Source organism: Saimiri boliviensis, chromosome X (genome assembly GCF_048565385.1).
Source record: "Saimiri boliviensis isolate mSaiBol1 chromosome X, mSaiBol1.pri, whole genome shotgun sequence".
Lineage (NCBI taxonomy): Eukaryota > Metazoa > Chordata > Mammalia > Primates > Cebidae > Saimiri > Saimiri boliviensis.
This window is the reverse complement of record NC_133470.1, coordinates 124,891,184-124,917,830: the sequence shown is the minus strand read 5'-3', so window position 1 is coordinate 124,917,830 and position 26,647 is coordinate 124,891,184. Positions and strand designations below refer to the sequence as shown.

The 26,647-nt window shown below is 37.5% G+C and overlaps 1 protein-coding gene across 6 annotated transcripts in view; it reads right to left on the bottom strand.

The window, feature by feature from the left end:
- The window catches only part of ACSL4 (acyl-CoA synthetase long chain family member 4), an 88,815-nt gene that overhangs the window by 27,923 nt on the left and 34,245 nt on the right, over positions 1-26,647 (bottom strand). Inside the window, exons 2-9 of one of the 6 annotated variants that reach the window (XM_074391723.1) lie at positions 25,366-25,418; positions 11,685-12,215; positions 11,267-11,444; positions 9,808-9,917; positions 9,543-9,681; positions 6,641-6,791; positions 6,360-6,483; positions 2,453-2,524 (exon numbers count right to left, since the gene is read on the bottom strand). In XM_074391723.1, the coding sequence (XP_074247824.1) occupies positions 2,453-2,524; positions 6,360-6,483; positions 6,641-6,791; positions 9,543-9,681; positions 9,808-9,917; positions 11,267-11,444; positions 11,685-12,035 (1,125 nt within the window). In that variant the 5' untranslated portion in view covers positions 12,036-12,215; positions 25,366-25,418. The remainder of the gene's footprint in view (positions 1-2,452; positions 2,525-6,359; positions 6,484-6,640; positions 6,792-9,542; positions 9,682-9,807; positions 9,918-11,266; positions 11,445-11,684; positions 12,216-25,365; positions 25,419-26,647) is intronic. The other 5 variants (XM_003935857.4, XM_074391724.1, XM_010346358.3 and 2 more) reach the window with 5 other exon arrangements.

Genomic DNA, 26,647 nt, shown 5'->3' with positions numbered 1-26,647 from the left:
CCAGTATAAATTAAGGTATGCTATAATGAATAACTCAATGGGCAGTTCTTTCAATATTAGAATAGTGCCACTCACAAATGAAGACAGCAGAACTATTCCTTAAAATGGTTACCATAGCACTCAAGCATGGTACTATTGTTTTTTCCATTTCCACAAAAGGAATCACTATTATATAATTGAAATATTTATCTAGATCCGTGACATAAACCCCAATCATTCCCTAGCAGGACTTGAACATCCTATAACCATCCTTCTTAAAAGCACATGAGATCTTAAAAAGGAGGGGAGACGTGAGGGGGAGGGGGAAAGTGCTTGGGAATGAGATAGATGTGTAAGAACCATGCCTACTGCCCCTTCCAGCACTAGATACTAATCATAGACATGGGCAAGGCCTTGATCAGTAAGGAACATAATACAGTTGTAATACATTGGCAGGGTTTATTGTTGGCACATTAAGTCTCCCTTTATCGCAATCTAACATTACATGATGTTCAATGGAGCCACGGTTGATAAGTAGTGACTTATTCTGAATTCTCATTGTGAACGTTACAGTACTCAATAAATCTTTCAGTCTAACCCAGGAAAGAAACAAACTCAAAAAACAGACTTGATCAAAAATAATTCTCAATAAAAAGTGTTTTTTTTTTTTTTTAAATGGCCTATTTCTGGAAGAATAGGAGGAGCTAAAAAGGAAACTCAATAATACTTGATGAGGTGCCAATGGACTTGCAACATAGGAGTCAATTAACTATCTCAAGGCCTCAAGATATAAGAAAAGAATTATCACTGGAACCTGGATGAGGACTGTAGCCATGGCAAAGACCTGGTTATAAACAAATGGGAAGGAGACTATCCAACTGGGGCTCCTGACAACTGCTAAAATTTGCAGCCCAGCGGCAAAGGAACAAAGGTAATAAGTGTGCATACTCTCTATCTTTCTGTCCTCTGATCTCTCATGAGGGCCTCCAATTGGCTGAACCCAACTAGAATTCATAAGACAAGGAAGCACTGGTAATTCAAGCACAGAACGTAGCCCCTCAAGATACAAAGTAAAGCAGGGAAGAATGGACAATGGGCAATTAGAGTATAAGCAGCCTATCTGCTAACTGTGCTTATCCTTTAGGCCTAAAATTTAAGATTACTTCTTTGACACCTCAGCCCTTACCCCTTCCTATGTTATCCGATAAGGTTTACTAGGGAATTCCCTATGCTAGATAATAAAGCCAATGTATTGTTTTCCGAAATGAAATAATAACAAGAACATAAAACAGTCCTAAATAGACAGCCATGGTGGTTAAGAACACTGGTGGACTGGTACTCCACCAGTATCAGATTGGTGGAGTTCAAACTTCAGTTACATCACCTATGAGCTGTGTGGCTTTGGGTCAACTTTCCTTCTTTATAAGATAGGGATAACAGGGCCCACCTGGCAGTCTTAGAAAGAATGAAGTGAGAAAGGCATTTCACACAGTGCCTAGGACATAGGAAGCACTGCACTAGCTATTATTAGCAACTTTTTGTTATGGTTTTAGTCAGAAGCCTCTTCTTTCTGTTTGAAAACTTTACAAATTATACAGTATCTCTAAATAAAAAGGCAAAGGCTTCTCTAACCTATTCTACATCTTCGTTGTTTAGTAATTTTGCAATTAGAAGCTTAAAAGACCATTAAGTATCTTTCATCTGTAATTCTCAGGAAAACTTGGATTGAACACTTTCTTATCTAATCTTAGACTTTCCATATACAAAAGTAATTCTGTGAAAGATATTGGGATAAGATTTCAAGTCTGATCATAATATAAGCAGTAGTGATACACAGTCTTTCTGGGGTTTCTGACGCATAAAAAAAGCTAGAACATATTTGATTACACAAATCTGAAACATGGTGTTAAATGTTCCAAAATTCATTATTACATGACTATAAAAATGTAACATCTTGTTTTTTTTAAAGGCAGTATTTCACATAAGGATTCTGAATATATAGAATTATACTTTTTTCCTTTGGAAGCACTCTCCAATTTTCAGTTCACTTAATCACATAAGAGGGTTGGGAGGGTTTAGATCCTCCACCTTGTATATGATTCCTCAGCTCCTTAGGATGGCCTAGTTTCCTCATTCGTTTTAAATTAAGACATTAAACAAGATGATCTTTAGAGTATATTCTACCTTAAAACAGTCTGACCCATTCTCACAGTAGGTAATCTGAACTAGGTCATTTTCATCACCTAATTTTCATGTATCATCGAACTCAAACAGGCATATATTTCAAAAGCTTACCATTTTGTCTTCCCCAGTATGGTACCTAAGATTTTAATGAACACATTTGCTGTGATCTCAACAAGGTAAAATTATTTTAAAATGTAGAGATATACCTAAGCATATTACTTTTTAAAAGGTCCAAGTACAAGCAATAAATTATATAAACGATCCTCTTATATTCATATTCTGTACTCACCGGAACAGCAGCCATAAGTGTGGGCTTCAGTACAGTACAGTCTCCTTTGCTTCCTTTTTTAATTTTGCTGGACTATATTGAAGAAAAAGTAAATATGATCAGGAAAAGCAACCTTAACAAATCATGTTGTAATTCAAATATTAATAATAAATATAGACGCTAAACATGGACTTGGAGCTTTTATTGCTCTGTGATTATCTGTTAACAACTATCACAACCTACAAATTTCAAGTGTAAGTACTTTAGTGCTACAGATAACTTCTTCTAGCACATTTCACCTTCCTTAAAGGAGAAATCTTGATGCAGGATAACAAGAGAATGGAATACTTTGATGCATCAAACATTCTTATTAACAACATATTTTCAAATATAGCACAGACTACTACTACATTTGCAAAAAAAACTTGATTAAGACAGACATAACACTAAAACAAAATTGAAGGTGATTTAAACTTTCTTTGATCAACCAATAGGCAAAGCCACATCTTAAAGATACCACTATGAACATCAATTAACACAGTGAAACCCTAATTTGATAATATTCTTGTTGGTAAGATACAGAGGACACTGCCAGGGACAAAGTAGGGCTACGAATATATATACATAAACGTGCACATATTCCCTTTTTATCTTTCTTTGTTATACCCATAAATAATATTTGGGATTTCAAACGTTAGAACGATTGATAGAAAAGTTGATAAAGTAACCCACTGAAAAAGCAAGATAAAGATAAAAATCTGCTGTAACACAGTTCATTAGCTTGCAAGTTTAGGTGTTTATAATATGTTAGCCATTGCTAATACAGGGAAGAAGAAAACCAGCTGTTAAGCAGTGTGATCCATAAGAACTACCAGCTCAGCCACGGAGAGGAGAATTCTCCTGGTAGAATTAAGTTGCCTTTCTCCTACTTTTATTAAATCTGGATAAAGGAGATAAAATAACTCATTTTATGTATGTGCAAGTATCTGCAAATTTGCAAGTGGAAACCTACACACAAACCATGTACACCATACACAGGAGGGCTGTTCTGTAGACAAAATGGGCTCTCATATTCTTCAGGTCAGAGTTACCCTCTGCATGCTGTTGACCAGTTTTTGCTACAGAGAGCAATTCCAGGACAGCAGAAGCCATAAGAAGCCCTTATTATTTATTTATTTATTTGTTTATTTTTACTTTTTGTAATTTTATCAGTTATTCTGTCTTCTTGTGATCACAGTAATCCTGGTTATGACAATATTGCTATCATCAGTTGGCTTCGAATGAGTTGCTTCTAGTCTCCTGCATTCTTCTGATTTCCTATGTGAAGGAAATTCCTGGGTTTTAGATTCCTAGTAAGATTGAGAGTCTTTATAGCAAAGTTCATTTTAAAAGTAGGTGTGAATTTTATTGAATAGGCTTCTAATGTACTAGCTTGGCGTAAGAGACAGCAAGAATTAAGTCAGACCAGCAACAGACTCCAACTGTCCCTCCTTTCCACACTGAGGCTATTGTTCTCAGAAAGGCAGTGAAAAAGAAAAGAGTGGCTAGTCACAGGTTCTGAAGTTCACAAAGGGAAAAAATATATATACTCAAAGTTTACTGAAATGTTTTCTACATTTTGATAATGTCTCTGATCACAAGAAAAACGCATGACAATAAAACATATTCATCACAGATTTTACTAATTTTTTTAGAGTTTAAGCCTCAGTCTTATTGATAGGTCTACTTTGATTTTACTAGATCAAGTTCTGTTTATCAGTTGGATAGTGTATTTATTCACCTCATTACTATTCTAGCAGATCTTAAGTGTGAACTTATAGCTGAGTGCTATAGTCAAATACAGCAGCACCCTGTCATACAAAGAGATTGTGTTTCGTAAAGTACAAAGTTAGAAGTTGTTTGGAACAGAAATTTTTCTCACAGAAAAAGCCACGTTAAAAGGAGACTGGATTCTTCTTTCTTTTCTTTTTTTTTTTTTTTTTTTGAGACGGAGTCTCACTCTGTCACCCAGGCTGGAGTGTAGTGGCACGATCTTGGCTCACTAGAACGTCTGCTTTCCTGGTTCAAACAATTCTCCTGCCTCAGTAGTAGCTGGGACTACAGGTACCCGCTACCATGCCTGGCTAATTTTTTTGTATTATTAGTAAAGACGGGGTTTCACTATATTGGCCAGGCTGGTCTCGAACTCCTGACCTTGTGATCCACCCACCTTGGCCTCCCAAAGTACTGGGATTACAGGTGTGAGCCACTGTGCTCGGCTGGATTCTTCTTTCAAAGAGAATCCAATGTGGTAATGACTAGGAGGGGACACAAGGGACATTCAAGAGTGCTGAAAATGTTCTTTGCTCTCCTAATCTAGATGGTGATGATCACAGAGGTCTATATGTGTATATGCTTATTAAATCTAATTAAGTAGTACACTTAATATTTGTGTACTTCAAGTCATACATCAAAAAAAAAAAAAAAATGGTGATTGGAATCTCAAGTCCAAAAAAAAAAAAAAAAAAACTACTTAACTTTTTGCCTCAATAGTATACAACCTACCTAACCTCTCCCTAAAATCGTATTTCTACAAATAAAGTATTACAATTTCTAACTGTGAGCAGCAAGGACACATCTTACCAACTGCATGCTCCATGGAGACTCTCAAACAAAAGGCAGCATTGCCTGGAGGGGTCTGAAAAATAACAGCCGGGCCCCCAGTGTTGGAGGAGCAGAGCCACATATTGACTAGTCATTTCTATCTATACTCGCTTTATCTTTCAGCATCTGGAACCCCACAGCTTCTTTAGTAGCTCTTTTTTCCCCCATGCCTGTTTGAAGCTTTTCTACAGCAACTATCCCAAAGAAGAAATGTAAAAAACAAACAAACAAAACCAGAACCGTCGCCAATAGGTATTAGGTGTGTAATTTCCAATGGGCATAACATACATGAGTTAACCCTACCGATTGTTGGACTTTCTGCTATGAACCACAGGGAGAAGGAAGAATCCTGACTTACTACAGTAAGCTGAGACTACCTTTGGAGTTGCCTCAGTGCTGACCAACAGAAATTTCTGTGGTGATGAAAATATTCTTTATCTTTGCTGCCTAATATGGTAGCTATTAGTCACATATAGCTACTAAGAGCTTGAAATACGGCCAAAGCAAATAAATTTTTTTTCAATTTAGTTCTACTTAATTTTTATTTAAATATCTGCCTAGTGACTACTGTATCAGACAGCACTGCTCTAGAAAAATCTCTGGAAAACTGAGCCAAAACCCTATCATATCTCCGTCCAAAAAAAACCCACCAATGCTCATGGTTAGTGTGTCAAAAGGCTCATTGTATTTATATTCTCTGTAGTGGCTCTCAAAAGTAAAAATCTAGTAGAGAAAGATAAAAGTAATTTTTCATTTTGAAATAATTTTAAGGCTGGGTGCAGTGGCTCATGCCTGTAATCCCAGCACTTTGGGATGCTGAGGCAGGCAGATCACCTGAGGTCAGGAGTTTGACACTAGCCTGGCCAACATGGTGAAACCCCATCTCTACTAAAAATGCAAAAAATAGCTGAGCATGGGGGCGAGTTTCTGCAATCCCAGCTACTGGGAAGGCTGAGATAGGAGAATCACTTGAACCCAGGAAACAGAGGTTGCAGTGAGCCAAGATCACGCCATTGCACTTCAGCCTGGGCAACAGAGCAAGATTCCATCTCAAAAAAAAAAAAAGAAAAGAAAAGAAAAAGAAATAATTTAAAAATATATAGCTAAAGCAATGCTAACAAATCTGCAGGGTAATTTACTATAGCTACCTATTGTTCATGGAAGCTATTTTGATGTCAAGGAAAACGCTTTGGTTGAATTAAAATATCTCTTGTCCTAGTAATGTGTTCTCAGCCAAACTATGTAGCATCATATGATCATGCCAATATACTGAAAAGTTTGTCACCTGGTCAGAGAGTGTAAGCGGAGAAGAATATCCAATCCTGCAGCCATAGGTAAAGCAAGATATCTCTGCTGTCAATTCTAGCACATGAGCCAAAGGCAAGTAGCCAATATATGTGTCCTTTGGTCTAAAACAAAATAAGAGAAATATTTTAACCATTCTTGAAAAGGCATTTGAAGTTATAAATACCAATAACAAATTTTATCATTTTATTATAGATTGAGTTTAGACAATGCTGAACATGAACTCTGATTTCTAAGAAGAAAGTTAAAGAATTATCTTACCCCAGTCCAGGTATTCTTTCACATTGGCCCGTCATTCCAGCTATCAAATTGCTATGATGCATCATCACTCCCTTAGGTCGGCCCGTAGAACCACTAGTATACATAACAATGGCCATGTCTGAAGGTGTTGGTCTACTTGGAGGAATGCTCACTAAATGAATGAATGAAAAATACCACATTTATGTCAGTTCAAAAGTTAAATTACTAAACAATAATAGGAAATTTAGATTTTACATAATGATAAATTATCAATAGACAGTATTTGCTTTAAATCATCAAAATGAGCTAGGTGAGGTGGCTCATGCCTGTAATCCCAGTACTTTGAGAGGCCAAGGTGAGAGGATCACTTGAGCCCCAGATTTCGAGACCAGCTTGGCCAACACAGCTAGACCCTGTCTCTAGAAAAACTAAAAATGTTAGCCGGATGCAGTGGCATGCACCTGTGGTCCTTGCTACGCAAGAGGCTGAGGCAGAAGGATTGGGTGATCCCAAAAGGTTGAGGCTGTGGTAAGCTACGGTCATACCACTGTGCTTCAGCCTGGGCTAGAAGACAAAAATGTTTATCAAATTCCGGTTACAGTGAGAATTTTTGACTCAATTTGGCCCATTTTCTGGATGTTTAACCTAATCCCTGTCTGTGCATTGCCCCTCCACAGATGCTAAGTTTTAAACAGCACCCTGGAGCTTCCACTTTCAAGACAGTGTATAGTGCTAACCTAGTATCTGCTTTTCTTTCCAAGAATATACGAAAATGGCTAAGAAGCCACAGATACATCAGAATTAAATACAAGTTTAACAGGATTATCAGATTTTAAAATCTTTACAAAAATTATTTACATTTTTATACACCAGTTAAAATAATTTTTAAAACAGTGAGCTATATCACTGAAACAAAGATAAAGTTATACTTAAACTGGCTCATTTTAAGGCTTTTTAAAGATATAGTCATATTTTATAAACCAAGCAAATAAGGACTGCGTATTTCCTCTAATGATTAACCAAAGCAACAGCAGTAGCTAAGTTAAATTCATCTTAATCTAAGCACATAATGTGATACTTTGCTTCTGCCCACTTTTAAATAAATATGTAAAAAGTGGCATCATAATAACTATGTACCACAAAAACATACGTATCCTATCTATTGCAGAGATGAATAGAACTAACTGGGATATATGGCCTATTACATCATTGCTCACACAAAATTATGAAGACTGCTGACCCCTTAGTTTGGTGCCAACACCCTTTGGTGAATCAGCAGAACTGGCAACTGATCCCGACCAAGCAGGACTTCCCAGTCAAATTTACCCCAATCTTACAGAGTCAACCTGGAATAGAGAAACAATTCTCCATGGGTCTCGTGTTCTGCATATCTTGCAAGCAGAGACACTGACTTTGTTCCAGACTATTTTTACAAGGATGTTTCACAGAGACAGTGTCTCCCTACAGAGCAAACAGCAGGCATGCTTACTTTCCAGTACAAAAAATTAAGATATCCAGGCCCTTTAATCTCAGAGTTCCTCTCCTATGACACAAATGCTGATATGATACTTCTGGCTACTGCTATTGTTGTGAGTAAAAACTGGCCCTCATCTCTGACCCAAAAGTCTATGGTCCCATGAAGTTTTGCAGGCATATCTGTTAACCTGCAAGCAGAGTAAAATCTCAGACTCTCTGCCATTCTGGACACATGGCAGAAAGCTATAATCTATACCTGTTATTATAAAAGCGGGTTCATTATCTAATAGTAAAATGTTCAGAAGCTAAGTAGAAGTTTGACCAGGCATCCCCAAACTTTTTACACAGGGGGCCAGTTCACTGTCCCTCAGACCGTTGGAGGGCCGCCACATACTGTGCTCCTCTCACTGACCACCAATGAAAAAGGTGCCCCTTCCTGAAGTGCAGCGGGGGGCCGGATAAATGGCCTCAGGGGGCCGTATGCGGCCCGCGGGCCGTAGTTTGGGGATGCCTGAATTTAACCAACATTTTCTTCTGCAAAAATGAATCATCTCCTCATTGTAGTATGGCATTATAACCACCTCATTAACCATGATAAGGAAACTCTTCAAATGGAGTATTAATTTCCTCAACTCTGTGCCCTGATGGCCAATTGACATTTGCTACGAGATACTGTTGTTTCAAATCAAATACCGAACACCACCTCAGTGGTAAAATAAATCCAAGCATTAATCTTGCTAAACAGTTTTGCATCCTCCGAAACATAATTAAGATAACTAGCATTAAGCATTTTTTTCAGAAAGTTTACGGAATGGAAGGCCTAAGACATTATTCTTTTATGAGGCCCAAATTAGGTTATAGTGGGTTATTTTTTAAAAATGAAGAATCGGGCCAGGAGCGGTGGCTCACGTCTGTAATCCTAGAACTTTGTGAGGCTGAGGCAGATGGAGCGCCTGAGGTCAGAAGTTCGGGACCAACCTGACCAATATGGTGAAACCCCATCTCTACTAAAAATACAAAAATTAGCCAGCGTGGTGGCGCGTGCCTGTAATCCCAGCTACTCGGGAGGCTGAGGCAGGAGAATTGTTTGAAGCCAGGAGGTAGAGGTTGCAGTGAGCTGAGACGGCACTACTGCACCCCAGTCTAGGCGACAGAGCGACACTCCATATCAAAAAAAAAAAAAAATCATTTGACAGCAACTGCCATAAAGTCAGAACCACTGATTACATCTCAACAATTTAATGAAATTTACTAAGTTACTTTTTTTGAGGAGAAAGGGAGAGAAAATCTTAGTCATACATGGTCTTGATAGTTTTTAAACATTTTTAAACTTTTTTTTTTCAGTCAAAGAACTTTTGTGGATTTATTCATGTCACTTGTTTCCCTAACCTACTGAAATATTAAACCTGGAATAAGCAAATTAAATTATTTTTACTGCTTTACTTACAGTTTTCTGGGTTGGATCCCAACTCTTCTACTGATTGCATGCTGTGAATCTCAAATCCTTCAGGGTACTCTGCTTTATTGATAGTCTTATTGTCCACATAAATGATATGCTTAACACAATTGATATCTAACAATGCAGTCTGTTGAGCAGAAAGAAAAACAAAACAGCTATTAAATTGGAGCCTGCAACAAAAATTCACTTACTGAACATTTTCCTGTCCTGCCAGACAATGCAATCATGAATTAAAAGAAAATTTCATATTTACCTTAAGTTTACCTTCCAGAAGTTCAACACTAGTAATCAGATAGGAAGCCTCAGATTCATTTAGCCCATGAACTACTGCTTCTTTGCCAAGTGTGGCATATAAAGTCACAACTACATAATAAAAATAAACACAAATTTTAAGTAATAAACATCTATTAGAAAGAGATATTATTTAAGTCAGTCTTTAACAGTAAGTACACTTAGAGACACCAAGACATTGTATAATTTAATTTGATTTCATAGTTTCTGTTACTACTCTTCAACCTTGCCTCAAACTCCCTGGTAGCACAAAGTTTTTCTTACAAATTCCCAGAACTCTCAATTCCTAAACCTGAAGAAACCAAGAAATACTGGCATTGCCATAGCTGATCAAAAATTTGTCAATTAAGATGCTCAAGGCCAACAGGTACTGGCTGAACTCAATTCAGGTTAGACTGGCCCAGCTAGGGCTTCCTCGTGATACACACTTCCATTGGCCATAACCTCCAAAGAATAGATAAGTCCTTGAAAATCTTAAGAATCTTAAGTCAGAAGATCAGCCACAAATAATGTTCTTACTCCTTCTAAGAAGCCGTTTTAGTGAGTCCAATGTCCAATGTGATTGGTGACCTCCACACTTTAATTAGAGGGATCACGAAGATCTACTCCGTACGAGCCACCAAAGATTAAACATACACTTAAACCAAGATCAGTTGGAATCAAAGGACATTTTCTAAACTTAGAAAGAATTGGAAATTCAGCTCTAGACTGGCAACCAGAAACAACAACTTGGTTAAAAAATTAGCCACTTTTTACAAGCTGTTGAACGTTGAAAGTGGGTGATGGGTACACAGTGGATCATTTTCATATTATCTATTTTTTTTCTTTGAAACTCAAACTCTCCAATCCTACCCTACAATGTTATATTTCATTTAACAAACAACAGAGTACTTACTATGTGACAATGCATTATTTCTTAAGTAGTGACAACAAATGCTTGAGTGTTAGAACTATACTCAATTTTACTTTCTAACATATCTAATGCCAATTCCAGCTGTCACACGCATATTTCACACGTAAAATGAAATAAGTCAAATAAGGGATCTCAAAGTAACGCAATGAACTTGAATTATCCTAAGAATTTTTTTTTGCTCTTTTAATCATTACTCTTTGCATATCACCTCCAAAAAATACCCCCAAACTCCAACTCTTTTAGGAACAATTCATTTACAATTGGAAAATAAAAGTCTAAATCACATCCCTTAAAGATGCCAATTCCCATATTAGCTCTTAGAAGTTACCATATTTAACAGGAGTTATTAGATATCTTTTAGCCACAATATTACATACTGTATTATGGACATAATTTGTGTGTAAAATGGCTAACCAACACGTACTTTGAAATCATAAGCATCTCAAAACAATTTTCACATGCAAGCAAAGATTCTTCTCTCCCTCCTCCAAAAACACGAGGCACTTACGAGGAAAGTTGTACTTAAAGCAGGTCTGTGCTGCAATCATCCATTCAGCCCTGGTCTCACAAAAGATGGCAATTGTGTTCTTTGGTTTTAGTCCCAGTGCAGTGAGTCCACTACCAAAGTTGTTCACTCTGAGGTTCACTTCAAGATAGCTCATCCATTTATAATTCCCAAGAATTAACTGTCAAAGTGATATACTCTCTAATATTAGTATATTCAAACAAGCAATTAAAATACTATCCAAAGCATAAAACTCCAAAAATGCTCTTAAGTGAACATACAGAACCTATGAGCGGCTTCTGAGTAGTCTTACACATCACTATAATAGAACGCCAGCATATTTAAAACACACTCAATTTATGATAAAACAAATGTGTCTTCGTCTTTAAAAAAATAAATGAAAAGCACTAAAATACTTTACCTTCTTAAAAACTTTTCCATTTGGCTGCATTTCATTTTCTTCGCTTAAGATTTCCCTGGTCCCAAGGCTGTCCTTCTTCCCAAACTTGGATACAGCATGGTCAAACAATTTATCCAGAGTATCTGCTCCAGGGATGTCTATTACAGCTAGCGAGTCGAAGTGTGTGACAGAGCGATATGGACTTCCGGGTTTGTCTGAAGTGGGCTTAGCTTTTATTCTCTTTGCCATAGCGTTTTTCTTCTTGGCATTGGTAAGAAAATACCATGGAATAAATATAAGGGCACTGTATATTGTTATTAACAAGTGGACAGGCAGCAAAATAATGGTGAGCACATTTAGCTTAAGTTTCATAGTGGAAAGGCTTCTAAAATGGTGCTTATTTCTTGTTATTCTTTGGCTTTTGAAAGCCTTATTTTGCTGAAGAAGGCAATAATGGAAGCAGCAGTAAGAATAGCAGTAGAGCCAAGGCAGTTCGATCTTAGTGATATAGATAAAAGTTAGTAATCTTTGGAAGCCGACAATAAAGTACACCTGTAGGTGATGACAATGAACCAAGCGGAGAGCAGGAAAAACAAAAACAAAAACAAAAGAGCATTAACAAGTTGATAGCACAATTGATTTAAATACTCAGGTCTTTATGAGCTTACACAATTAATTACAGAAAACTGAAATAACTGGTCTGAAAGGCTGGCATTTTCCATTTATAATCATTATTGACATAAATGTCTTTGAGCACACCAACTCCTGAATTTAATTTTTTCTAGGTTTCTACGTGTACTGGTGCTCTGCATATCATTTTGTGAGTTGAATAACAGCCTTAATGCTTATACAAATACATGAATATGATATTAAGTTTGGCAAAACTTTGGAAGAATAGAATATGCCAAGAATGAGATTTCTCTGAAATGTGTATGTAAACTAGACATCTTTAAATAGGGTTAGGCGTACATCCAAAGGGAGGGGAGTGGGGCAGAAACTACCAACTTAGATTTATTTCTCAAAGATCAACCCAGAAACATTATTCTGAGTTCTTCATTAAAGTAAATTTCTGAAATAATGCTATTTACTATCTCCTTTTCCCCACATGGGAGCAATACAATTTTAAAATCATTTCCCACATGTCCACTTTGTGCTCAAAACTGCACTAGTTGCCTAGGAGTGGTAATACAAGTCTGAAGTAGTATTAATTCCTGGTCCTTGCCTATTACAAGTTAACACTTATGAGTCAACTATCACAGAAGGTAGATCCAGTGTTTTTTAAACTGTTTGGGTGTGTGGGGACGAGGGTACAACTAAACCATCTCTTCTAATAAACACTACTGCAAACTGTCCATATATAATACTAAAAGTGGAGTTGCTCTGGCTGAAACAGGGTTTGGGGATGTCCAGAGTCCCGCCCCAGAATTCCCGGAATCCCAATTCCCAAGATGATCACTAACGCAATTCTACTGAAAAGCCTTGTGGTAATACATAATTAATACACAACTACCACATACAGTATAAGCAGTAGTATAAACAATAAATGCAAACAGAGTTCAGAGGAAGCACAAAATGGCCAAGAGTAACTAGGAGAGGCTTTGTGGAGATTAGATTTAAGCTGGACCTTATGTTGGGCATCTAGAAATGAAAGAGGAATGAAAGACATTCCAGGCTCAGAGACCATATGAAAAAAGATACAAAGGTGGGAATGAAAGGACTTTCGGAGAATAGGAAGTACCAATAGCAAGGACATTAGTCTGACTGGGGCATAGGGTACACACTGACTAAATACACTATGGTAGTTACAAGATCTGACAAATCAGGCAAGGCAATTTTGACTGGATTACGCAGAAAACTGGGGGCTGCTGCAGGTTAGAAAAGCAGTGTCATTGGAAAGAAACCACAAAAACAGTCTCAAGAATAGTAATTTTTTTTTTTTTTTTTTTTTTTGAGACAAGACCTCACTTTGTCACCCAGGCTAGAGTGCAGTGGCATCTCAGCTCACTGCAACCTCTGCCTCCCAGGCTCAAGGGATCCTACTACCTCAGCCTCTGGAGTAGCTGGGAACACAGATGTGCATCACCACGCCTGGCTAGGTTTTTTGTGCTTTTTGTAGAGATGGGGTTTCACTATGTTGCTCAGGCTGTTCTCAAATTCCTGGGCTCAAGCAATCTGCCATCCATGGCCTCCCAAAGTGCTGGGATTACAGGCAGCGGCCGGCCACCATACCCAGCCCAAGAATAGTAGTATTTTTCAAAGAGTTTGCCTTCCATTGAGAAAGCTATTTTGGTGAGTAGTAGCATATTTTAACAATAAAAATCAAAGTATTAGTCAACTTTGAAGAGACAAACTGAAGCCCATCCTTCTGCAACTTTTGTAGAAAGACTAACAGACTTAATTCAATTGACCCCAGGCTAGCTGATTGTTTTTATATCATCTACTATAAAACAGTAGCTTAATCCTGCCTCTGCCTTTGTTTATGTCATTTAGCTGAGTGCACTGAAATGAGCAAGAAACTAGAAATCGCTGGGTGTCAATCCTAATCTCTGCCCCTAACTGGCTATGTAACCTTGAGCAAACCATCTGCCTGAGTCTGGGAGCACACTAGATCAGCAGGCCTTCTTGACAATGAGAACTAGAAACCCAATTCCCCTCAGAAAGACATGCTAAATGATACAATTTCAAGGAACTCACAAGTTCCTTGAAATCCATCCATGAACTTCAAAAGGCAATAACCATGAAATAAGAATATCTGGCCTGGATGATGTCTTAGGGCCTTTCCAGGTTTAAATTCTATGATTTACCCTACCTGAAAGTACTTTCTCAGTCTCTTAGACAAGTCTGCTCATTCATTTCTTCAAGATAATGTGTGTCGTGTCAAGTGTTTATCACAGTACTCGTCCTCAATATGTAAGATCCCCTCTAACAATCCTCTCCTCCCATTGAAGATTTCATGACTACTCAAGTCCAGAACAATCTTCACTTTTTCTGATTTCTTACCTTATTAGCAAAGCTACCACTCGATCTGATACATGATTATATTACCTTCACTTCCAAACTTCTGGGTACCTTAGTACAGAACACGGCCCAGTAGTTCTCAACCATATCAAACCCAACATGTCTTTCTTATGACAAATATTTCGTGATACCTTTTCATAAACATCAAGGATAGTCATAATGTACCAACACACTATTTTTAAAAATAATTTCTGGGCCGGGCACGGTGGCTCACGCCTATAATCCCAGCACTTTGGGAGGCTGAGGCGGGTGGATCATGAGGTCAAGAGATCGAGACCGTCCGGGTCAACAAGGTGAAACCCTGTCTCTACTACAAATACAAAAATTAGCTGGGCATGGTGGTGCGTGCCTGTAATCCCAGCTACTCGGGAGGCTGAGGCAGGAGAATTGCTTGAACCCAGGAGGCGGAGGCTGTGGTGAGCAAAGATCGCGCCATTGCACTCCAGCCTGGGTAACAAGAGCGAAACTCTGTCTCAAAAATAAATAAATAAATAAATAAATAAATAATTTCTTACTGGTAATAAAAGAGTATGATAAAGAAACTAATTTAAAATAACAAAAAATACTTGTTTCAATGCATACATTCTCAGAGACAATATTAGCAGACGTGAAAGCATGTCTTCACATTTATAAAATTACCCTAAGAGGTGAGTACCACCCTACCCTCAATTAAGAAATCTACAGACTTAAGGCTGAAAATATACAAAGAAATAGAAAACAGCTTTTGAAGAGTTTATACTTTAGTTGGATTTAAACTGCACTGTATGTTTTTTAGCTATTCATATTATATACATTTAATCTTTTACACATATTTGCCTGAAGTCTTAGAGAAAGAGAAATGCTTTCTATGTAATCCTCATGGTGCTTAGTACACACACACACACACACACACACACACACACACACACACAAGTAGGCAAGGCTCAAAGAACATTCCGGTGGAAAGAACCAGAAAGATCATTCAGTCTAGAGGTTTTCAATTTCTTTCTGCAGGTAATGAGGGGGTAATGGGTCATCCATTTGAATAAAATCTTACATGGATATAAAAACACAAGTGTAGATAAAAGCAAAAAGCAGAGCTGTCTAGTAGGGGAGGCTATAACAGCCCCTAAAGGACTCCTTGGAACTTCCAGTTCAGCTGAATATTTGAACCACTGATATTGAATGATCCCTCATCTTACAGAGAAGCAAATGAATGGCAGAGCACAAATTGAGCACCCAGTGCTCTTTCAGGTACACTAGCCAGCCTCTGCCCAGTTTTGCCTATGATCTTCAACTATAATACTTCCTTGTCAAGAGGTTTTCAAGGGGTTATATTCAGCCTATTGATTTCACTTCAAAAAAGATTTGAACATTCCATTTCAGTTTAAAAAAAAAAAAGAGTTGGTGGTAAGGGTATGATACTGAGCATCATACTCATCATTAGGCAGAATAAAATGTCTCATAAGAGAAACAACAAAAATTTTCTAGGCTCACAGATCTGTGTTTAAAACATGGTTCTATGCAGCCATAAAAAGGAATGAGTTTATGTCCTTTGCAGGGACATGGATGATGCTAGAAACCATCATTCTCAGCAAACTAACACAGGAACAGAAAACCAAATACCACATGTTCTCACTCCTAAGTGGGAGTTGAACAATGAGAACACATGAACACAGGGAGGGGAACATCACACACAGGGGCATGTTAGGGGGTTGGGGGCCAAGGGAAGGACAGCATTAGGAGAAATACCTAATGTAGATGATGGGTTGATGGGTGCAGCAAAACACCATGGCACGTGTATGCCTAGGTAACAAACCTGCATGTTCTGCACATATACCCCAGAACTTAAAGTATAATTTTACAAAAAGCTCTATATTAATGGTTCCATCTGTAAAACAGGAATACTGCTTGTATGATCTACTTTATAGTGCCGCTGTGAGAAACCTGTCTTGCTCCTATTAAATTCCATAGGTAATCATACTCAGTCCCTGAAAAATGCACTCACCTCTCTTGCCATGCTCTCACTTGGTTGCACTTAATCAACTCAGCCTCAGCCTGGTTCCATCCTATCCAATTCTCCACCTAATCTGTACCTGTACCTATGCAGCTGAATTTGCTGTGAGAAACACAACTGTGCTGAATGTCTCACTTTAAATTTGTGATTGCTACCACAAGTGGGCTCTCCCTCATGCAGAGGGACCACACTGCACTAGTCCACTCACTGGCCCACTCTTCCGGATTTCATACTTTACTCTCTTCAGACCACCAACATTCCTCATCCAGCCTCATTCTCAGTAGCTGACCCGACTATTTTGCAGAGAAAACAGCAACAATCCAAAGAGAATATCCACTGACTCTCACCACTACATCTACCCACCTAATCACATCTGTGGCCACATACTGTTTTCTCTCCTGTGACCATGGATGAACTGTTAATGTTCCTAGCTAAGGCCAACAGCTTCACTTGTGCATTACACCCTGTCTTTACAAGGACACAGAAGTGCTACTCTACCAATTCCTCCCTCTTTGTCCTGCCTCATTAATTTCCCCTGCTCTTCTGAACTACTCCCTTCAGCATCATAACCAGCTGTTATTTCTTTCATCTTAGAAAACGTTCCCTCCCTTGTACCTTCTTTTCAGCTATAGCCCATTTATTTTCCAACTCTTTGGCATTGCTTGAAAGAGGTGTCTATGGCTCTCTGTCTCCCACTTCTCTCCTATTTTCTCTTGAACCCACTACCATCAGGCTTATGTCCCCTACCACTCTGTAAACTTGTTCGCCTCATCAGGGTCTCCAGTGACTTCCATGCTACTAGATCCAACGGTCAATTAAAGCTCAGTTCTCTTCCTTGACCCACTGGCAGCCTTTAACACAGCTGAACCCCCTTCTGCCTTAAACTTCTTTACTTAGCTTTCAGGAGACCATACTCTTCGGGTTTTCTTCATACTTGCCTGGCTATTCCTTTTCAGTCTTTTTTTTTTCTGCTTCTTCCTCATATTCCTGACCTCTAAATGATATGAGGCTTGGTACTTGAAACTCACAATTTTAAATACCATATATATATATATGTCATGATGACTTCCAAATTTCTCCCTCAAGCCTGGAAATCTGCCTTAAACACTAGATTTATGTATCTAACTGTTTCCTCAACAGAACCACTTAGATGTCAGGTAAATACCTCAAACTTAGCATGTTCAAAACTGAGATCATCCTTCCACAATCCTATCTCACCCAGTCTTACCCATCTCTTATCTATTCCACTTGCTTTGACCAAAAATCTGATTCACGCTATTACTCCCTTCTGTTTCTCACACATTCCACAGGCAATTTATCAGCAAATCCTAAGGGTTTGACTTACGAAACAGTTGAATCTAATTCAACTACTTCTCACCACCTCCACTGCTACCATTCTGGTTTAAGCCACTATCATCTCTCAGCTGGATAAATGGGATAGCCAGTCTAGTCTCCCAGCTTCCACTTTGTACCTCTACTACAAAATTCTAAACTCAGAAGCCAGAGTACTATTCTCAAAATGTAAGTTAGATCATACCATTCCTCTGCTCAAAATCTTTCAAAGAATTCCCATATGACTCACCCAGAATATGAGCTAAAGTCCTTATTGTAACCTACAAGACTAGATAATCTTTCTCCTACCCCTCAAGGCTCTGACTTCACCTCCTAGTATGCTTTCTCTGGAGCATTCTTCTACAGTCCCTTTTGTTCCTGCCTCATGACCTTTGTACTTGATGTTCTCTCTGTCTAGAATGTTCTTCCAAGACACCTATGTAGCTTATTCTCTTGTCTCCTTTTCTTTTTCTTACTCAAAGAACACCTTCTCAGTGGGGCATTTCCCCAGCCACCTTCTTTTAAAATTGTTTTTCCACACTTTCTATCCCTTACTTGCATTATTTTTTTCTTAGTATTTTTCACTAATATACTATAGGTTTTATTTTTCATGTTTACTGTCTATGTCCCTATTAGAATATCAGCTTCACAAGGCAGAGAGTTTGTCTCGTTTGCTGCTGAATCTGTGACTGGAACAGAGTCTTTGTGTATTAGCTTCAGTAAAATTGTTTAATGAATTAAGAATGTACACTGAATTGTTCTAATTCTATAAGGTAAAAATATATCCAAGTATAATAACGTTAAGGTAGCCAACTTTAATCATCGTAAAAAGCAATCACTTGTCCATGCCAACATCCTAGGAAATACTATACTCTTAAAATTCCTGGTAATTAAAATAAACATGTTGTTAGTTGCTTAATAGAAAATATAAAACTGGAAAAACTGCCTGTTGCACAGAGAGAAAAGATGCATGGTATAAAAACATGAAGGTTACACAATTTGCATTATGTGCATTTTCACTGATACTTTTCAAAGGTATGTGGTCCTTCCATGTATGAAGAGTGTTACTGCTATGCCATCATTAGGAGGACATGAACTTTGAGTGGTGCTTCCTTAAGATCAAGTAATGTATTTGTATGTCAGCCAGAAAAAGGCAGGGTATTATCTTCAGTCATTGGATAGTTAATTGCTCCTACTGAACTTTACCATTCCATATGGGAATCTTAGTAACAACCAGGTATTGAGCATTTACTACAGGCTAGGCACTGTGCTAAGTCCTTCAGATATATTATCTCATTTAATCCTTCAGAAGACTCCTCTGAGGTAGTATCTTCTTTTCAAGGATATAACAGACTCAGAGAGATTAAGCTGCCCAAGATAGCACAGCTGAGTAGAGATCTGAACCCAGGTCAATTTAATTTTAAAGTTCACATTCTTAGCTCAAGTGTCTGTGATCCTGGTTACACTGGTATAATCTAAATAAGTGAGAGTGACAAACTTTGGGTATGAAAAAATACTGGCAACAATTTTGAGCACTGATCTGTCCTATATCCTAAGACATTGTATGTGGGAAGAGGGGAGCTCTCTAGATGTCCAGTAAGTACTAGAAGTTTTAGTGAAACATCAGATTCAATTTTATTTTATTTTTTCTTCTGAGGTGAAGTTTAATGTTAATTATTTCATTCCAGTTAATTCAAACACTCTGAGATAGGTTAAACACAAAAAGCGTTAGTGATACATTAAACTCTAGTACACAATGTAAACAAATACTACATATTAGTTAAAGTCTGAATTTAAAAGAAGAAATCATCTTACCCAGAAGCATGTGACATAATACCAATTTGAGAATAAAAGAGAAAAACTACTGAACTGCAGTTGGTTAATGCCAAGACATTTTTTCAAAAGTTTTAGAAAATTAACTAAACCAAGCAAGGATCCATGTATCTGCTAAGTTCAAACACACAGTAGTGACAAATTAATTTTGCCCTTGACATAAGATCTTACAAAAATTTTTAAGTCAATTTGAAAATAAACAGTTAACTATATAAGTGCTACTTTTTAGAAGTCTCATTTTCAAATTACACATTATTTAAGAGCAATTTAAATACAAAATAGACAATGTGCCTTCTGAAAAAGATTAGTTACAAATAAGTAAACATTAAATCAGAAAACAATTATAAAAGTTCCAAGAGATTAAACAGATAAGAATACCTGCTGTACTTTAAAAGATCATATTTCTAAATAGATGTTGCATCACAAAGACTTTTGTAAAGGGGTGGAGTGCTTCCTTAAAATCTTATTTTCTTTCACACACTATTAAAAACTTCTAAATGATCGTAAAACACACAAGAAAAAGTTCAGCTACTAGACTGAGTAAGAATGGTTTCACTTTGCAAATGAAATCAAAGTTTACAGGAGGCATTACAATTAACTTTATACTTTAACATTAAAACTTAGAGAATGCCAATACCTTAAGAAAATAATGGCATTAAGAGTTGCTAACAAGATGGTTCATCAGTCGGCAAGACAAAATAATCATGTAAAATATATGTACTAGTATGGCACTTGTCTCTTCTGATTCAAATTGTTATACTGCAAATAATAAGCATGTCTACTCAATAGGAAATGACTTGTGCAATCAAACCTTAAGCTCAAATATACAGTAATTATAATAAATACATTTTAAAACTGAGAAAAGCAGAACAAAACCTAAGATGACTATATAGATGCCGTATACCAACACAAAACACCTGTGCCTGGCTAGTTTGAAATCGTCTCACAGTTATGACTGATCTTTGGGTGCGTCTCTCACAAGATAAACTGAACCTGTTTACTTCATCACCTGGAGAGGTATTAACTCCTGAAGTCGCCATTCTGCCAGTCTCTTCCCAGCTTTTCCCAGCAAAGAAAGCACCTCAGCTGCCATGTTGACAATACTTTCAATGCTCTAGAGTAAGTTCCCGCCCATCATGCCTTAAGAAGATGATCGCCGGCATGCATCAGATAAGGTTGTTTCTAGGTCATAGCATGTTATCATTGGTATCCTATCTATACATGTTAAAATGCAGAGCTCTAGGAGCCAATGTTGCTGCCTACACACTTCACATACACTGTGTAGAATTATACATCTATTCCTCATTTTAAGTGATCAAGACACACTTGATTTTTAAATATGTAGCTTTCTAAAGTTGGGAATTGGTTGTATACAACTTAATCCAATAATTGGTTGTGAATAATTTAATCCAAAGCTTACATTTAAAGGAATCTTGAGGATAAATCGGGCTACAAGTGACACCTACTGGCTAAGCATGATGCTATAATCAAACTTTATTAAACATAATGAAAAAGGGAGAAAAACTAAATTCTGGGTGATATATGTTTAGAGAGCAATACAAATGGTTCAGTGCTGTAGAAGGGGAGCAGAGAGCATAATGACAATGTCAATGTTGTACAACTGATGCTAAAGAGTAACTGCTGCAGGTCCCTGTACGTAAAACCTTGCTGCTAAAGTAAACTGCCCATTGCACCATGGGGCAGGGCAGATTTTTATTTTATCTACAAAGTCTGATTTACTGGGTGCTTTTTCTATGTTGGAATATATTGATGATTTTAACATAAGTTAACCAAACACAATTGGGTTATAGAATTTAAAGTTAACTTTTATAATAAACGTGTTTTGTTCAAGTGAAGAATATACAAAATATCTATAGGTTATACATCTATCTGCTGTCATCTTACATATTTATTATAATAAAGTAATACAACATAGGGCTTTCAACCATGAGTGTAGGTTTCAAAAAATCTTTAAGCAGCAGTAGTATTTCCTGACAAAGAAGTGAAAATATCAATAAAATTAATGTTTCCTTTTGGAAGTTGAATACCTGGAATATTTTCATGTTACAAGGAGAATTTTACAACTGTGCCTTCTTTTGCCACATGATCTGCCCTCCGCATTTGCTAGAGGAGGAACCAGTTTAATAGGTTAGTTATTGATTGATGTTGTTTCCAATATGTCAGACCGTTAAAAAAAATTATTTGACAATGTAGTCTTAAACCATTTCTTATAAAATGGCCAATTAAATGACTATAATTCAGCTGCCTGACCAACATAATACAAAATTTTATCATTATTTAAAAAAAAAAAACTCATTCTGCTCTTCAGTACTAAATATACCTTATAAGTGATTCTAATTAAAGAACTCAAAGACTGATAAATCTGTTAAATATTGAAATCTTATGGCCATATAGTCAACACTCATATATTAGCCATAGTAAAGAACAGAAGAGCACATATTCTAAAGACAGCAGATAATTCAAAAATGCATTTTATCCTTATTAGCATTTCATTTTGAGTGTGTCTGACATTTTAGAAATTAAAGAATTTCTACCTAAAGAAGGAAGTCACACAAAGCCAAATACAAGAAGCCATGGAAAGTACCCCTTGAGTTAATGTCTCCACATGAGGATTGGGAATACATGTCATTCTGTTCTTTCCCACCACATTTATTTACTTATCTGGCTTATGCTTCAGTAAGATGAGTGAGACAAGGGTGATAAGGGAGTTAATTATTTCCATTGTGAAATATATTTTGGGAAAGCTGAGACAAAGGCAATTAATGGGGAGCCCCCAAGTGTCACAAGATACTACCTGCAAACTCCAGAACACAACTGGCTAGATATGTTCATGCCAATGCTTCTGGTATCTCCTACTCTTCACCTTGGTACTTTTCTTCCCTTCCATATCTAGATGGGCTACAGATTGACTGCTACAAACATATATGTGTATGTGTAGGTGTGTATCTGTGAGAGAGTAAACAGTATTTTATGTAGTTAAATCAATTATAGAAGTTTGAATACTACCACTCTTCACAGTGGCAGTACAGTCTGTCAACTTCCAAAAGGAAACATTAACTTTATTGATATTTTAACTTCTTTGTCAGCCATTGGGTAGTGTGTAATACCTAAGTAGCTGAATTCAGTGACAGCTAATTCTAGTCTGCTGACGAAAATCTTTGGCTATGTTTAAGATTCTTCTAATGCAGGCTACTCAGTGGACTTCAACACTTAGCTATACAAAAACATAGTCTTTTGAATTTCTTGTTTTGTTTTTTTTTTTAACACAGAGTCTGGTTCTGTTGCCCAGGCTGGAGTGCAGTGGCACAGTCTTGGCTCACCATAACCTCTGCCTCCCAGTTTCAAGCAATTATTCGGCCTCAGCCTCCCAAGTAGCTGGGACTACAGGTGCGCACCACCATGCCTGGCTAATTTTTGTGTTTTTAGTAGAGATGGGGTTTCACCATGTTGGCCAGGCTGGTCTTGAACTCCAGACCTCATGATCTACCCACCTCGGCCTCCCAAAGTGCTGGGATTACAGACGTGAGCCACCGTGCTCAACCTTGAATTTCTTTATACTTGGAAATCAAAAATAGTTATTAGCATATAAGAACTACTGTATCTTCAGTTTCAAATTTATAACCTATTAAAATGAAAGCAATTTTTGGAAGACCAAAAATTCTAGAGAGGTGGTATCAGACATAGGGTTTTAGTTGTGTTTCACAAGCTGCTGAGCTGTGAGACCTGGAACAAATTAAGTAGACTTTCAATGTCTGTTTCCTCATCTGTAAAATGAGAAAGTTGGGTTTATATTTTAAGATATCTCAAACCAGTAAAAAATATAAAAGAAAGAAGAATAGTGCAGGGAAATGACACAGAGCTACCAAGTTGTTGTTGTTGCTGTTGCTGTTGTTGTTTTTGCCAGGCAAGAATTTTTTTTTAAAGCCCTACCATTTACTATCACCATCATTTCATGAGATAAAGAACATGTTTAGTTTCCCTAAATTGGAAAGATATATATTATAAGAAGCAATCCTTTAAACTGAAAATGTTTAGCTTTTAAAAACTCATGATTTGATGTCCTTATTTTTCTCACTTCACCATGGACCAGTAAAAACATTTTTGCTAACCAGCACTGTTCTAAAAATCAACAATTGGAGATTACAGAAATAGGAAAATTTCAAGGTCCAAGCCTCAAACACTATGATTTTAATTTTAGGTGCTCTGTTGTATTTCTTTTACTCCATATTATAGTCCTCAATGAAACATATACTTAAATTTATAAAGATCAGAAATATACTTAAATCAGTTTGAGAGGCAGCCGCAAGGTATACTTGCCCTGACACACTGAAGAATAAGCTTCATTAAGAATAACACAACAAGAATAAGCTTCAATGTATCAGGGCAAGTATACATTGTGGCTGTCTCTCAAAGAATAAGCTTCAGTGTATTGAGGTACGTATAAATTGCTATAGATTTAACTTCATTAATAATAATGAACCACTGAGGACAGGCGCAGTGGCTCACAGCTGTAATCCAGCCTTTTGGGAGGCTGAGGTAGGAGTTTCACTTGAGGCCCGGAGTTCGAGACCAGTCTGGACAACATGGTGAAACCTGTCTCTACTAAAAATACAAAAAATTAACTGGGTGTGGTGGCACACACCTGTAATCCCAGCTACTGGGGAGGGAGAGGCAGACATTGCAGTGAGCCAAGGTCACGCTGCTACACTCAAACCTGGGCAACAGAGCAAGACTCTGTCTCAACAACACAACAATAATAAACCACTGATTGTGTACTTAACTTTTTCCTTTCTTTTTTTTTTTTTTTTTTTTTTTGAGATGGAGTCTCACTCTGTCACTCAGGCTGGAGGGCAGTAGCACAGTCTCGGCTCACTGCAACCTCTACCTCCCAAGTTCAAGCAATTCTCTGTCTCAGCCTCTCCAGCAGCTGAGATTACGGGCACCTGCCACCATGCCCAGCTAATTTTTATATTTTTAGTAGAGATGGGTTTTCACCATCTTGGCCAGGCTGGTCTCAAACTCCTGACCTCGTGATCCACCTTGCCTCAGCCTCCCAAAGTGCTGGGATTACAGGCATGAGCCACCATGCTCAGCCCCTGTGTACTTATTATTAAACTCATTTTAAAGATAAGGAAACTGAGATAATGAGAGACTAAGTAGCTTGCCAAAGATACATATCCTATAAGCCTCAGTAGTCAGAAATGGAACTCCAATCTCTGACTCCAGTTTTGGGTATGACTCAAATAGAAAGATTGTGTTTGAATTTTAATTACTACTTGCTCTTTTACAAATGAGTGGCAAATTATTTAAATTTTAGAAGCTTCACAGGGTAAAATGTTTTCCTATTTGCTCTATAAAATAGTGCCTTTTAAAACACAATCATAAATATTGGTAGAGTTTTTCCTCTATAAAAAGAGTCAAGATGCCTATTAGTATGGTCACTTAATTCTCAAAAAGCTAATAAAATTACATATTTAGAATTTCTAAAGGACAAATACTTACAAATGTCCTCTTTTTCTCTTAGGAAGGACACGAATATCTTCTGTGATTTCAATCTGCAGTGAGACAGCATTTATGAGTACAGTGACATGAGAAAAGTGCCCCTTCACAAGAAAGATTGAGTGCTTGTTCACATTATCTTTGCACCTTAGCTCATGATATGCCAGGTACTAAAGGAAAAGCAAGAAATGACTAGAGATGAGTGTCTGATTAGAATTAGTGCTATTACGATCTCAGAAAGTAACTGAACAAGACTCTGAGTGACAGTAGTTGAAACTCTATGGGAAAATGGCAAGAAACAATAGCCATGTTCTTAACAGTTTTATTTGTATCTCTAACTCCCCCATGGTCAGGACCAAAGCCAAGTTCAGACACAGAGACAATGTCTGACCACAGCAAACTAGTCAGTCACACAAGACAGCCATCCCCACACGCAGATGACTGTAGGCATCTATTTTCCCATTAGAACTTACTAAACAAAAAATTAGTAAGTTCCTTGAAACAACGCAAGGTTCGTTCCCAAATACAAATACGACACTGGGCTAAGTAGAAAGCTAAATTTATTTCAATCTTCCTTCAATTTGTAAACACATCATTTTTGTGACATTTTTCAAGATATACAACAAAAGGGCCAGGTAATAGTGGCTCACACCTGTAATCTCAGCACCCTGGGAAACCATGGCTGGAGGATCCCTTTAGTACAGGTGTTCGAGACCAGTCTGGGAAAAATGACAAAACCCCGTCTCTACTAAAAATACAAAAACTTAGCTGAGCATGGTGGTACATGCCTGTAGTTCCAACTACTCAGGAGACTGAGGTGAGAGGATCACCTGAGCCTGGAAGGTCAAGGCTGCAGTGAGCCAAGATTGCGCCACTTCACTCCAGCCTGTGCATCTGGAGTGACACGGTCTCAAAAAAAAAAAAAAAAAAAGAAGAAGAAGAAGAAGGAAGAAAAATGAAAAAGATATATACACGAGAAATGTTTGAGGCCTTGACCTATTTTGGACAATGCAGGAGAAAACTAGTCGCCATCTGAATACTTGGAATAGTAAAATAAGGCTCTTCAGTAATTAGATATTGCTTTCCACAGAGCTGAGGCCTCCAGGGCATGATGCTATATTCTGAAGAACTGAAGCTTTATTCCATCCAGCAGTTTTCACTACTTCTTGCATATGATTATGTTATGAGAATAACCCTTAAAGTTTGTTTTTTTTTTTTTTTTTAGTCTAGACGCCCCCATGGAAATCATATAAACAAACATCCATGTAACTATAATCATTACACT